Raw genomic sequence first — 13,694 nt, forward strand, 5'->3', positions numbered from 1 at the left:
GAGCGCCTGCTGTCTTTTCGGCAGGTTTGCTGTTTGTCAGCGGCTGGCGGCTCTGTGTTTATAGCGCTTCGTCCGGCCCCGCCTTTCCCGTCCTCGGCCAATCGCGGAGCCCTGCGGGCCTGCCAGGTCCGGAATATTCCAGGGGTTTCGTCTCGCGTCCTGCCTCCAGGCTTTCTGGGACCAATCGGCGTCCAGGGTGCCGCCCCTCCCAGAACTCTCCAGACTCTTCTGGGGCTTGCTGAGGCTGGCAAGGCTTCGGGGAGGGTGGGGTCGGTGCGAGGAGGTGGGAGGGGCTGGGAGGGGCTGGGAGGAGGCAGGGTGGGGGCGGCAGTGTTGACGCTGCTCCCCTAGACGCGTTACAATGGGGGTGCTGCCTTTGACCTCATGGGTTAGTAAGCAATCGGGATGGTAGGACCGGAGTCCGCTCAAAGTTGTAGGGCGGGGCGGGTGGGGGGTGGGGGAACACCGGCTGCGCATTTTGGATGTTGAAGGAGCCCCCACCCTCCGGGGCTCCGCAATCAGAACATTATCAAACTGGATCGAAGGCGGCGGGACAATAGGTGAGCCTGGAGGGCTCTCACCGAAATGGAATGGCAGTAGGCAAGATTAATAGATCCGTGTTTGAGAAAGTGCTGGAACGTTCTATAGTTTTAGTCTAAGGTAATGGGGCATTGACCAATCAGGGAAGGGGAATCCTTTGGTAAGAGCCAAGGTGGGTGGGATTTGTCAGTGCTGCTGGGAAGAGGTCGGGGATCTGATCTGTTAGTGTCTTCAGATAGGCGTTATTCCAGAGACTGGAGAAAGATTGCTTGTTGGCGCTCAGTCTCTCGTCTGAGAAAGTTTGTGAGGGTTTGATTGGGTTCCTAGCAGCCATTTTCAGACTGGCCCAATATTACTCCTGACAAATCCCTAATTGAGGGTAAGGGCGCTGTGGAAGGTAGCTAAATCGAAGTGTGGCGATTAATGTCTCCTGAGGAGACCAGAATATAAAATAATCTTAGTTCAGCAGGAGGACAGGTACAATCGCAGAATAAACATCACAGATAGTTAGGCCCTGTGAAAATTGAACACAGTATATGCTGCCTCCCATTTGCTTTCAGTTCGCTAAGAATACTTTAGTCCAAAAAGCACTGTCTGTGAAAGAAGGGACTGGAAAAAGATACTTGTACACCGAATTTATGGCAGCATTATTCACAATAGCCATAAGGTAGAAGCAGCCCAAGTGTCCAAGGAGGGAATGAATAAATAAGCAAAATGTGTCATATACTTATAATGAATATTATTCAGCTTTAAGAAGTAAAGAAACTGATACATGCTGTAACATAGATGAACTTTGAGGATATCTTTCTATGTGAAATAAGCCAGTCACAAAGAAGAAATTACTATGTCATTCTATTAATAGTAGTCGAACTGATAGAGACAGAAAGAATAGTAGTTGCCGGAGAGAGGAGGGGAATGGAGAGTGGTTTTAATGGGTATAGAATTTCAGGTTTGCAAGTTAAAAAGTTTTCTGGAGGTTGGTCAACAATATGAATGAACTTACCGCTGAACAGGACACTTAAAAAACAGTTAAGATGGTAAATTTCAAATTATGTGTATTTTACCACAGTTGAAAGTAATAAAAAAGCACTGTGCCAAAACTTTACCTCATTTTTTCTTCTCAGGCCTCGGAAGACCATGGCTGCTGCTAAGGGAATGGCCATTGGCATCGACCTGGGCACCACCTACTCCTGCGTGGGGGTGTTCCAGCACGGCAAGGTGGAGATCATCGCCAACGACCAGGGCAACCGCACCACCCCCAGCTACGTGGCCTTCACGGACACCGAGCGGCTCATTGGGGATGCCGCCAAGAACCAGGTAGCCATGAATCCGCAGAACACTGTCTTTGATGCCAAACGTCTGATTGGCAGGAAGTTTAATGATCCTGTAGTGCAATCAGATATGAAACTTTGGCCTTTTCAAGTAATCAATGAAGGAGGCAAGCCCAAGGTATTGGTGTCATACAAAGGGGAGAAAAAAGCTTTCTATCCTGAGGAAATCTCTTCTATGGTACTGACGAAGATGAAGGAGACTGCTGAGGCTTTTTTGGGCCACCCCGTTACCAATGCTGTGATCACTGTACCAGCCTATTTCAATGATTCTCAACGCCAGGCCACCAAGGATGCAGGCGTGATTGCAGGTCTCAATGTGCTAAGAATTATCAATGAACCCACAGCTGCTGCCATTGCGTATGGCTTAGATAAAGCAGGTCAGGGAGAGCGACATGTCTTGATCTTTGATCTAGGTGGAGGCACATTTGATGTGTCCATCCTGACCATAGATGATGGAATTTTTGAGGTGAAGGCCACAGCTGGGGATACCCACCTGGGAGGGGAGGACTTTGACAACAGGCTGGTGAGCCACTTCGTGGAGGAGTTCAAGAGGAAGCACAAGAAGGACATCAGCCAGAACAAGCGGGCCGTGAGGCGGCTGCGCACTGCCTGCGAGAGGGCCAAGAGGACCCTGTCGTCTAGCACCCAGGCCAACTTGGAAATTGATTCACTTTATGAAGGCATTGACTTCTACACGTCCATCACCAGAGCCCGGTTTGAAGAGTTGTGCGCAGACCTGTTTAGAGGCACTCTGGAACCTGTGGAGAAGGCTCTTCGGGATGCCAAGATGGATAAGGCTAAGATCCATGACATTGTGTTAGTGGGGGGCTCCACTCGTATCCCTAAGGTTCAGAGGCTGCTGCAGGACTACTTTAATGGTCGTGATCTCAACAAGAGCATCAACCCTGACGAGGCCGTGGCCTATGGGGCAGCGGTGCAGGCAGCCATCCTGATGGGGGACAAGTCTGAAAAGGTACAGGATCTGCTTTTGTTGGATGTGGCTCCCTTGTCCCTAGGGTTGGAAACGGCTGGGGGCGTCATGACGGTCCTGATCAAGCGCAACTCCACCATCCCCACCAAGCAGACGCAGATCTTCACCACCTATTCAGATAATCAGCCTGGGGTATTGATCCAGGTGTATGAGGGCGAGAGGGCCATGACCCGAGACAACAACCTCCTGGGGCGCTTTGACCTGACTGGAATCCCTCCTGCACCCAGGGGAGTGCCCCAGATCGAGGTGACCTTTGACATCGATGCCAATGGTATTCTCAATGTAACAGCCATGGACAAGAGCACAGGCAAGGCCAATAAGATCACCATCACCAATGACAAGGGCCGCCTGAGCAAGGAGGAGATTGAGCGCATGGTTCTGGATGCTGAGAAGTATAAAGCAGAGGATGAGGTCCAGAGAGAGAAAATCTCTGCAAAAAATGCTTTAGAATCTTATGCTTTTAACATGAAGAGTGCTGTGAGTGATGAAGGCTTGAAGGGCAAGATTAGTGAGTCTGATAAAAAGAAAATACTGGATAAATGTAATGAGGTCCTTTCGTGGCTGGAGGCCAATCAACTGGCTGAGAAAGAGGAGTTTGATCATAAGAGAAAGGAATTGGAGCAGGTGTGTAACCCAATCATCACAAAACTCTACCAGGGAGGATGCACCGGGCCTTCCTGTGGGACGGGGTATACTCCTGGAAGGGCTGCCACAGGCCCCACCATTGAAGAAGTAGATTAATCTTATCTGGAGCTGGAGGGTTCTAGGGTGCCTCTAAGGTGAATTTTGTTGCCCTCATTTTCAAACATTGTTATGATTACTGAATTGACTGTCCTGGACCTAAGTTACCATCCCTTCGGATTCTGACAAAAGAGTCTTGTATACCATCTTTTCTCAATCCATGTTTCTGACTCTTAGGAAAACTAGGCCCCTCTGAACCATTTGATGAATTCGAGTGTCATTTATTTCCGACCTCCCCAACTTTCTTCCTGTGTGGATGGTTAAATGTCACTCAGTAAATTTGTTCCTAAAACAAATTTATTCTGGTATCTTTATTGATTTACTATTTTTAAGTTTATTATTTTTTTATTTTTAAAGATTTATTTTAGAGAGAGCACGCACATATGCATGAGCATATGTGAGAACGCTGAGGGGAGGAACAGAGGAGAGAGAAACCCTAGCGGACTCCACACTGAGCTCAGAGCCTGATGTGGGCTCCATCCCACCACCCTGAGATCATGACCTCAGCCGAAACCAAGAGTCGGTTGCCCAAATGACTGAGCCACCCAGGAGCCCCTATTTTTTTTAATTAATTTATTTGAGTCATCTCCACACCCACTGTGGGGCTCAAACTCATGACCCCAAGATGAAGAGTCGTGTGCTCTTCTGAGCCAGCCAGGCACCCCTCTTCTGGTATCTTTATAGACTGTGAGCGTACCTTGAAAAGTAAGGTAAAGAAGATTTCATGAAGAGTGTGAGTGTGGTCTGATTGTGAAATCATTGTGAATGATTAAACTGGTAAGGGGAAAGTACTTGAATTATCATGAACTAATTGTTTCAAGCAGGAAAATAACTTTTGATCAGGCACCTTTAGCTCCAGCTAGAGCAGTTGCTATTTATAGTTTCTGCTTGTACTCAGTGATAGACTGGTTTAGGTGCTTAGGGTTTAACTGGGGGGAACAAACTTCTGCTTGATGTCCTTATGACATTTATAGGTGGGGTCTAGGACACCCAACATCTGTGTACTCATAGAGTCTATTATTACATCCTTTACATGCAGAAAACATTTTTACAACAAACTGCTGACGTATGGATACTTTTCTGCAAGATGAGAAATGGATTTAGCAGTCTTATTCCTTGAAAAAAGTATTTTCACCTATTGTGTCATATCACATCTTTATAAAACCTTTAGGGGCATGAGTATAGAAGTCTGTGTAACTGTGCACTTGTGTCCTTTAGTGTTTGAGGGGGCATATTTGGAAGTGAAATACTAGAATAGGAATTTCTACCCCTGAGCAAGCTTCTCTTTGGTTTTACTCAGTCCTTTACAGGACAGCCCTAGGCAAAAGGGTGTAAGAAACATGGACTGAGATTGGGTCCTTGGGAGAAAAATGTTTATTGGGAACCTTTGATAAAATCAAGATTAGTGCTCTGGCTCCTAATCTCGGCGACTCTGCAACATTTTATTTTATTTTTTATCGAAGTGTAACGGATATAGAAAAGTGCACAAATCAGGAGTTTTCCCAAGTTCCTCGACAGTTTTCAGAAGAGTGTCTGTAGGGTGTTAGCACCGTGGGCTGCACTATCAAGTAAAAACCCCGGAAAGGCGAGGAGCCTCTTCAAAACTCGGTAACAGCTCGGGCTCGCGCCTGCGTGGTGGAAGCCCGCCACTCCGGGAGGAAGTGGGAAGGCAGGAAGACCCGCCCCTTTCCCGGCTTAAACGCCCCCTCGGCTCTCCCCTGCCGGCTTTCCCGGAGCCGCGAGTCTGCCGCGCGCGCCTGTCATTACTCAGAGCTTCCGCGGCTTTTCTCGCTGCGCCTGCGCGATTCCGTCCCGCCCCACGCGCGGGCTCGCTTCCCGGTTGCCGCCCGACCCCAGGCCTGCGGTTCCCTGCCTTCGCCTTCCCGGTCCGGCCGGCAGCCCGCGTCTTGAGCACCATGGTAGGTACCGTGACGTCACAAGGGGGCGCCCTGGGGGAGCGCGGGCGGGCCGGACGGTTGGAGACGGCGCGCGGGGGTGTGTGTGTGTGTGTGTGTGTGTGTGTGTGTGTGTGTGTGAGTGTGTGTGTGTGTGTGTGTGTGTGTGTGTGTGTGTGTGTGTGTGTGTGTGTGTGGGTGTGTGTGTGTGTGTGTGTGTGTGTGTGTGTGTGTGTGTGTGTGTGTGTGTGTGTGTGTGTGTCGGGGGGTCGTCTAGGCTTTGACCCTCGGGGCCGGAGTTGGGCCCTGGGGTTTGCCCTCTGTTCTTAGTTCCTACGCCTCGCATTCTGGGGGGACACACTTGGGAGCAAATGGGATTTTTCCCCCCCTTATGCGGGGAAAAAAACAAAAGAAACGCGCGAGAGAGTTGGGGACAGGAGGGGAGGGAAGAGCTGGACCTCAGGGAGTATTTCTGTGACGGAGGCCAGGCTTTGGGAGGGTGAGAACGGGATGCTTTCTACAATTCTGCCCACTGGGAGTGGGGGGTTGCGGGGGTGGGCAGGAGCCCAGGAGAGGTGGTCGATTGAGAGACCGACCCGGAGAGCCCGAGGGGTGCCGGGCAGAGCGTCTTTCTGGAGCTTTAAGTCATGCTCAGTGAAGTGTATTTGGGCTCCAGCCGGTCATCCCTGTCAGAGTATTGTTTCCCGTAAAGTTTTGAGAACTGCCAGAGATGTGGTGGAGATCCCAATACCAGTATTCGGGAATACTAGCAGAGGGAGGGACACTCCTTCCTACCGTGTACCGTCCCAGGTGATGGTTTTTCCTCTCTCGCCCAATAGCTCTTCTATTCCTTTTTCAAGTCCCTGGTGGGCAAGGATGTGGTCGTGGAACTCAAGAATGACCTGAGGTAGGCACCTGTTCGAGCAAGTCCGTAAGGGGTGGGTAAATGCGGGGCTCTGGAACCTCTTTGACAAGTATTATTTGAGGGCTGGACAAAGTGGGAGAGATACAAAAGAAATAAATGACCTGTGCCTTAAGCTTAAAGTACTAGAGAGCCATCAGAGGGCAGAGGCATCAATAAATTTTTTTTAACAAAATGAACATAGTTCTGTTTTTTCTGATTATTTACTCCTTTGACCCAATTATAGAAATGTATGCATCAGTTTCACAAGTAAAGGTGTATCACAGAGGTGTTTGTGGTTTTATTTGCAATAGCCAAAAATTGGAAGCAAATAGTCATCTATAGGAAATGGGTTAATTAAGTTGTGGCACTTCCATAATATACAGCTGTCATAGAGGAATAAGATGTATTGATACGGAGAGCTGTTGCAGAATAGTCGATGTGGCACAATCTCCATTTTGTTAAAGAAAATGTAAAGGATAAACCAAAGACCAGTGCAGTCCCGTATGTCTGTACTGCTTTTACAGCCTCTACCCCCTTCTGTCATTAGCTCCTAATTAGCATCCAGGACATGGATAAATGCTGTATCCTTGGAGAGACGTTTTTCCTGGTCCTTCTCGCCAAGTAGTATCTGTCATATACTCTATTTTTTTCCTAGTGTGTGCTTCTCAAATTGTGATTTCATAAAAGTATGTTTATTGTTTACGGCCTGTCCTTCCTACAGGGCCAGGACCATGTTTAAGCTCACCTTTGTGTACCTAATGTCTACCATAGACCTGGTATATCGTAGGTGCTTAATAAGTGTGTGCTGAAAGAAAGAAAAATAGCTAACATTTGGGAACATCCTATCAATTAAGCACTATTCTGAATACATTTATTAACTCATTTAATTCTCGTAAGAACTCTATAGGACACATACTGTTACTGCTATCTTAAACATGAGGAAACTGAAGCATAGATAGGTTAAGAAACTTGCTCAAGTCTACACAACTAGTAGATGACACAGCCAGAACTGAAGTCCAGTTCTGTCTGGTGTGCACACATTTGCGCACTCTCTCTTACAAATTAAAAACGATCGGTCAGAGAAAGACAAATACCATACTCGTATGTGGAATTTAAGAGACAAAACAGATGAACATGGGGAAAGAAAAGGTAGAGGCAAACCAGAAAACAAACTTTTTTTTAAAGAATTTATTTATTTATTTGACAGAATGAGAGAGGGAGAGAGCACAAGCAGGGGGAGCGGCAGCAGAGGGAGAGGGAGAAGCAGGCTTCCACCCGAGCAGGGAGCCCGATGTGGGGCTCAATCCCAGGACCCCAGGATCATGACCTGAGCCAAAGGCAGACACTTAACCAACTGAGCCACCCAGGCGCCCCCAGAAAACAAACTCTTAACTATGAGAACAAACAGGATTGCTGGAGGGGAGGTGGGTGTGGGGGCATGGATTCAATGGATATTAAGGACCGACACTTGCTGTGATGAACCCTGGGTACTCTTTGTTAGTGATGAATCACTAAATTCTACGCCTGAAGCGAACATTTCACTGTATGTTAACTAACTGGAATTTAAATAAAAACTTGAAAAAAAGATAAAAAGAGGGTCATATTCTTTTTTTTTTTTTTTTAAAGATTTTATTTATTTGACAGAGACACAGAGAGAGAGGGAACACAAGCAGGGGGAGTGGGAGAGCGAGAAGCAGGCTTCCCACGGAGCAGGGAGCCCGATGTGGGGCTCGATCCCAGGACCCTGGGATCATGACCTGAGCAGAAGGCAGACGCTTAACGACTGAGCCACCCAGGCACCCCTGGGGTCATATTCTTTATGCAACTGTGAAACCTGCTTTTCATTTGGCAATATGTTGTGGATATTTTCCATGTCAATAAAGTTGATCTTTAACATTTTTTTTTTAAAGATTTTATTTATTTATTTGACAGCGAGATAGAGAGCACAAGTAGGCAGAGCGGCAGGCAGAGAGAGGGAGAAGCAGGCTCTCCGCTGAGCAGGGAGCTTGATGCGGGGCTCAATCCCAGGATCCTGGGATCATGACCTGAGCTGAAGGCAGACGCTTAACCGACTGAGCCACCCAGGCGCCCGATCTTTAATATTCTTAATGTGTGTATGGCACTTTTATTAGCTGCTGGGAACTAATTTAATCAAGACTTTGCTGTTGGACATTTAGGCTGTTTCCAGTTTCTTGCTTTTACAAACGATGCTGCCCTGGACATCCTTATATGTGCAACTTTGTACACATCTTTCTTTAGGAAAAAAAAGTCCTTTAAAAAAAATCCTTTAAATGAAGTATACATTTAAAGTATTGTTACTTGGGGCGCATGGGTGGCCCAGTCGTTAAGCGTCTGCCTTTGGCTCAGGTTATGATCCCAGGATCCTGGGATTGAGCCCCACATCGGGCTTCCTGCTCCGCGGGGAAGCCTGCTTCTCTCTCTCCCACTCCCCCTGCTTGTGTTTCCTTTCTCACTGTGTCTCTCTCTGTCAAATAAATAAAATCTTTAAAAAAAGTAAAAATAAAGTATTGTTACTTATTACCTGACTCTCCTTTAGAAACTTCTATTTAGGGGCGCCTGGGTGGCTCAGTTGGTTAAGCGACTGCCTTCGGCTCAGGTCATGATCCTGGAGTCCCGGGATCGAGTCCCGCATCGGGCTCCCTGCTCGGCGGAGAGTCTGCTTCTCCCTCTGGCCCTCTCCCCTCTCACGTGCTCTCTCTCTCTCAAATAAATAATCTAAAAAAAAAAAAAAAGAAACTTCTATTTATTTAATTTTCTCAATTTTTAATTTAAATTCCAGTTAACATAAAGAGTAATTTAGTTTCAGGTGTAGAATTTAGTGACTCATCACTTACATTCAGCACCCAGTGCTCATCACAAGTGTTCTTCTTAATACCTAACTTTTTAAAAAATATTTTATTTTTAAGTAATCTCTGTACCCAAGGTGGGGCTCAAACCCACAACCCTGAGGTCAAGAGTTGCATGTTTTAACAGACTGAGCCAGCCAGGCGCCCCTTCTTTAGAAACTTTGAATCAGTGTACCCCGAACCCCCCTGCCCCCAACAGTATCTCCCACATTTCTTTGTGAGATAATTTCTCAGTGTGGGAAACATTGACATGGTATTGATGGCATATAGATTGGGGCCATATAGCGAGACAAGAATGGAAGTCAGAACCACCTAGGCAATTCTATGAGATGATTTGTTTTTGGTTTTCCTCTTCTCTCCTTTCTGGGTCTTCCACATGGCAAGAATAGCTTATGTTATAGCCCCATATCCTAAAACAGGGACAAGATTTGAAGGTAGTCCACTGGTATAGGAAAAGAGCTTTCTCTCATGCTTGTCAGACCATTGTTGTGCCAGATATTAAGAGACCGCATGAAATGACACCACCTGTGCAGTTTCAAAAGTCACTTCACTGCTGCAGATGGTAATAGGGTGTTGTCAAAGTCTTCCCAGCAGCCAAGGGATGTGGGGAAACCACCACTGAGGAAGTGTGTCTCTCAGGCAGTGGATTTTAAAGACTTAGAATTTAACAAAAATTGGGGTCCAACAGAGAACCGCCAGCTTTATTTTTGGCAAGATACGGACTTTTTTTTTTTTTAAGATTTATTTTAGAGAGTGAGGGAGAGAGTCTTCTTTTCTTTTTTTTAGAGGGGCAGAGGGAAGAGGAGGGAGAAAAGCAGACTCCATGCTCAGTGTGAGCCCCATGCTGGGCTCGGTCTCAATCCTGAGATCATGACCTGAGCCAAAATCAAGAAATTAAGAGTCCAGCACTTAACCAACTGAGCAACCCAGGCACCCCAGGGCCTTAAGCAGACTGAGCGTGGAGCCTGATGCAGGGCTCGATCTCATGACCCTGAGATCAAGACCTGAAAGCTGAGCGCAGAGCCTGATGTGGAGCTCGATCTCATGACCCTGAGATCACGACCTGAAGACCTGAAAGTGGCTGAAACCAAGAGTCCGACGCTTTTTTTCCCCAATATTTTATTTTCTTTACAATTCTTTTTTTTAAGATTTTATTTATTTGAGAGAGAGACAGAGCATGAACGGGGGGGAGGAGGCAAAGGGAGAGGGAGAAGCAGACTTCCCACTGAGCAGGGAGCCTGACGCAGGGCTTGATCCCAGGACCCTGGGATCGTGACCTGAGTGGAAGGCAGACCCTTAACCTACTGAGCCACCCAGGTGCCCTCAAGAGTCTGATGCTTAAGCAACTGCACATTATAATCATTTCATTAAAATTTTTTTAGTAACAAAAAAATCGCAAGGGCAATTAAAGAGTTATTCTTAGGGAAGAAAATACTGACAACCTTTAGCATACTACATACATACTCAACACAATGCTATACTAACCTGTGTTTCTTTTTTTTTTTTAAAGATTTTATATATTTTATTTATGTATTTAATTTTTAAAAAGATTTTTATTTATTTATTTGAGAGAGAGAGAGAGAATGAGAGAGAGAGAGCATGAGGGGGGGAGGGTCAGAGGGAGAAGCAGACTCCCTGCCGAGCAGGGAGCCCGATGTGGGACTCGATCCCGGGACTCCAGGATCATGACCTGAGCCGAAGGCAGTCGCTTAACCAACTGAGCCACCCAGGCGCCCAAAGATTTTATTTATTTGACAGAGAGAGACACAGTGAGAGAGGGAACACAAGCAGGGGGAGTAGGAGAGGGAGAAGCAGGCCTCCCGCAGAGCAGGGAGCCCGATGTGGGGCTCAATCCCAGGACCCTGGGATCATGACCTGAGCTGAAGGCAGACGCTTAATGACTGAGCCACCCAGGCGCCCCTAACCTGTGTTTCTTTATCTCAGACTTATAAAACTTTTGAGCACACATCAGTGTTTGAGAACCACAGTTCTAAGGAACATAGAATCTGGTGATGACATGTAGGTGGTTAGGATAAAGGTGGCCAGGATTGAGGTGTAATTAGACCTTGGCTTGTAGAAGTCAAACTAGAAAGAATTATAGAGATGTTAGGAAAATGTTGCCAAATGATGGGTACATGGGTCATGGAGGATGGTGAAGTACAGCTCAGGATTTGAGGTTGTGAGACTGTTGAGGCCATTGACAGAAAGTAAAGAAGTTGGGAGAGAGGTAGCATGACTTGGAGCCCTGGTGTTCTGAAACATTTCAGAGGGCCCAGGGACGGAGGAAGGGAGAGGACATCCCTGTGCCTGCATCATCAAGAACAATGTTAAGCTACTTTGTCTACTTTACATATGGGGTTCCAGCAAATGTTTGAAAATAGCTGATGGTTTGGGGATCAGACCGATGTGAACTCAAGTCCCTGTTTCTTCTACACTTGGGCACATTACACAATCTCTGAGCCCCTGTTTGGTAATAGCTACCTTGTGACGTAGCTGTAAAGATTGCAAATACTATGGGGAACACAGGCCTAGTTTATAACAGTTGTTTAATACTAGCTGCTAAGAGTGCCTTGGTTTTAGAAGATGTGAGGTCTAAAATAACACACTACAATAAATGCATTGTCTTTCTTGTTCCTGGGCTTAGGAATGCCCCATTTGGTTCTCCCTTTTCTGGCTCCCTCAAACCTTGACTTCTCCCAGCCATGTTCTTATCCATGCTCTGAAATCATCTCTCTGTTGATTTTGGTGTAAACTGATTTGGTTCTTTCCTCCTTCTCCCCCAACAGCATCTGTGGAACCCTCCATTCTGTGGATCAGGTAAGATATGAGGGAGCCTAGAATGGGGTCTCGGGGAAGGAGAGGGGAGAGTTTCAGGGCTGGGTACTTGCATCTTGTCTCTAGCGCTAATGACGGTGTTCATCTTCTTTTCTTAGTACCTCAACATCAAACTAACTGACATCAGTGTTACAGACCCTGAGAAATATCCTCACATGGTGAGTTGGTGATGGTGAAGAGGAAACAAAAGGAGGACGCTCCTGGGTGGATACCTGACATTCTTTTTTTTAAGATTTTATTTTATTTATTTGAGAGAGAGAGCACGCACGAGAGTGAAGCACCCTGAGATCTCTATCTGAGCCAAAATCAAGAGTCAGGTGCCCAACTGACTAAGCCACCCAGGCGCCCCAGACAGTGGACAATTTTCAGGGTGTTTTCTTATTTGTCTTTCTTTCTAGTTATCAGTGAAGAACTGCTTCATCCGGGGCTCAGTGGTCCGCTATGTGCAGCTGCCGGCAGATGAGGTGGACACACAGTTGCTACAGGACGCAGCAAGGAAGGAGGCCCTGCAGCAGAAACAGTGATGGTCCCTCCTCCCCTCCCTGTCCCTCTTCTGTTGGTGACCTTTCACCTCAAGTCGCAGCCCAGGACCCCTCCCTCCCGTATTTGAGGGGTTTTTGTCTTTTTTTTTTTTTTTCCTTTAAGGGAAGAGTGGATGAGAATAGTGGGGAACAGCTAGCTCTCCTCTGTTGAGGAGGGGAGGATAAGTAGGCTGGGGAACTGCAAAGCCTGCCTTGTCCTCAGCACCTCTCTTTCTCACCCCTTCCCAGGATATGGTGGGAGAATCTCCTAGATCTCTCCAGGGCAGCATGTGATTCATTTTGGGGGTGGAAGGAATCTGTCCCGCATCGGGAATAAACTTATGATACACATTTGAGTTCTGGTTCTGCATGTGTTTTGGGAAGGAGCCTGGAGTGTGGGAAAGGAATGTTGAATTCATCCAAGCCCTGCTACTCTATTACCCCAGCCAAGAGTCCAGCCCAACTTCCCAGCATTGTCTGCCACTCTTCTCCCTGGTATGAACCATATAATCCCTCACCTGGGCTACACCATGTTTCTTGAACATGCCCCCACCTGTATGGCTTGCCTACGGTGGTCTGCTCGTACTGTACCCACAAGGAGTACTTGCTGCCTGTCCATCTCTGTCCTGTTAACCTGACAGTTAATGAGACACCAAAATGCATTTGGTGCTGCCGGACTGCCTCCTCAACCCAACCAAATCGCTACACGCTTGCTGAATATAACGGATTAATACGAGTGGCATCATTTTTATTGTGGAGCGTTAGAATTGGGAATGAACCAAACTGGCTCCTTCAGCAAACAGGAGTTTCCCCTACGCAGGAGTGCTCGGTACTAAAGGACCTTCCGGGCCGTCCAGCGTGACGCCTGCTTCTGCGGGAGGCACCGATGCTCCGGGAGCAGGCTGGGCGCCCCCGGGGTCCTCGGCCGGCAGCGCCCGGCCCGCGGGTTCCCGGGCTGCCCGCTGGGTGCCGCCCTCCCGCCCGGCCCGCCCGAGGACCCGCGCGGGGTGCCCGCGGTGGCGCCTGACGGGAGCGCGGTCCCGGGAGTGTCCTCCGCTCCTGTGCCCGC

At 47.6% G+C, this 13,694-nt stretch overlaps 2 protein-coding genes across 2 annotated transcripts; both read left to right on the forward strand.

Annotated features, from left to right (window-relative positions):
* Positions 1–1,677: 1,677 nt before the first annotated feature.
* On the forward strand, positions 1,678–3,603 carry LOC110586857 (heat shock 70 kDa protein 1-like). The gene has a single exon (XM_021697168.1). The coding sequence runs from the start codon at positions 1,678–1,680 to the stop codon at positions 3,601–3,603; it is 1,926 nt and encodes a 641-aa protein (XP_021552843.1).
* Positions 3,604–5,297: 1,694 nt separating this feature from the next.
* On the forward strand, positions 5,298–12,976 carry LSM2 (LSM2 homolog, U6 small nuclear RNA and mRNA degradation associated). Its single transcript, XM_021697018.1, has 5 exons — positions 5,298–5,522; positions 6,338–6,405; positions 12,056–12,086; positions 12,203–12,262; positions 12,503–12,976. The coding sequence occupies exons 1-5, from the start codon at positions 5,520–5,522 to the stop codon at positions 12,626–12,628; spliced, it is 288 nt and encodes a 95-aa protein (XP_021552693.1). The 5' UTR covers positions 5,298–5,519; the 3' UTR covers positions 12,629–12,976.
* The last annotated feature ends 718 nt before the right edge of the window (positions 12,977–13,694 follow it).

The sequence above is a fragment of the Neomonachus schauinslandi genome, chromosome 8, assembly GCF_002201575.2.
Source record: "Neomonachus schauinslandi chromosome 8, ASM220157v2, whole genome shotgun sequence".
NCBI classification, from domain to species: Eukaryota; Metazoa; Chordata; class Mammalia; order Carnivora; family Phocidae; genus Neomonachus; species Neomonachus schauinslandi.

Coding starts and splice junctions, on each gene's coding strand:
- LOC110586857 (XM_021697168.1), top strand. CDS start 1,678: ATGGCTGCTGCTAAGGGAATGGCCATTGGCATCGACCTGGGCACCACC.
- LSM2 (XM_021697018.1), top strand. Junction 6,406..12,055: donor GAACTCAAGAATGACCTGAG/GTAGGCACCTGT, acceptor CTCCCCCAACAG/CATCTGTGGAACCCTCCATT. Junction 12,263..12,502: donor CTGAGAAATATCCTCACATG/GTGAGTTGGTGA, acceptor CTTTCTTTCTAG/TTATCAGTGAAGAACTGCTT.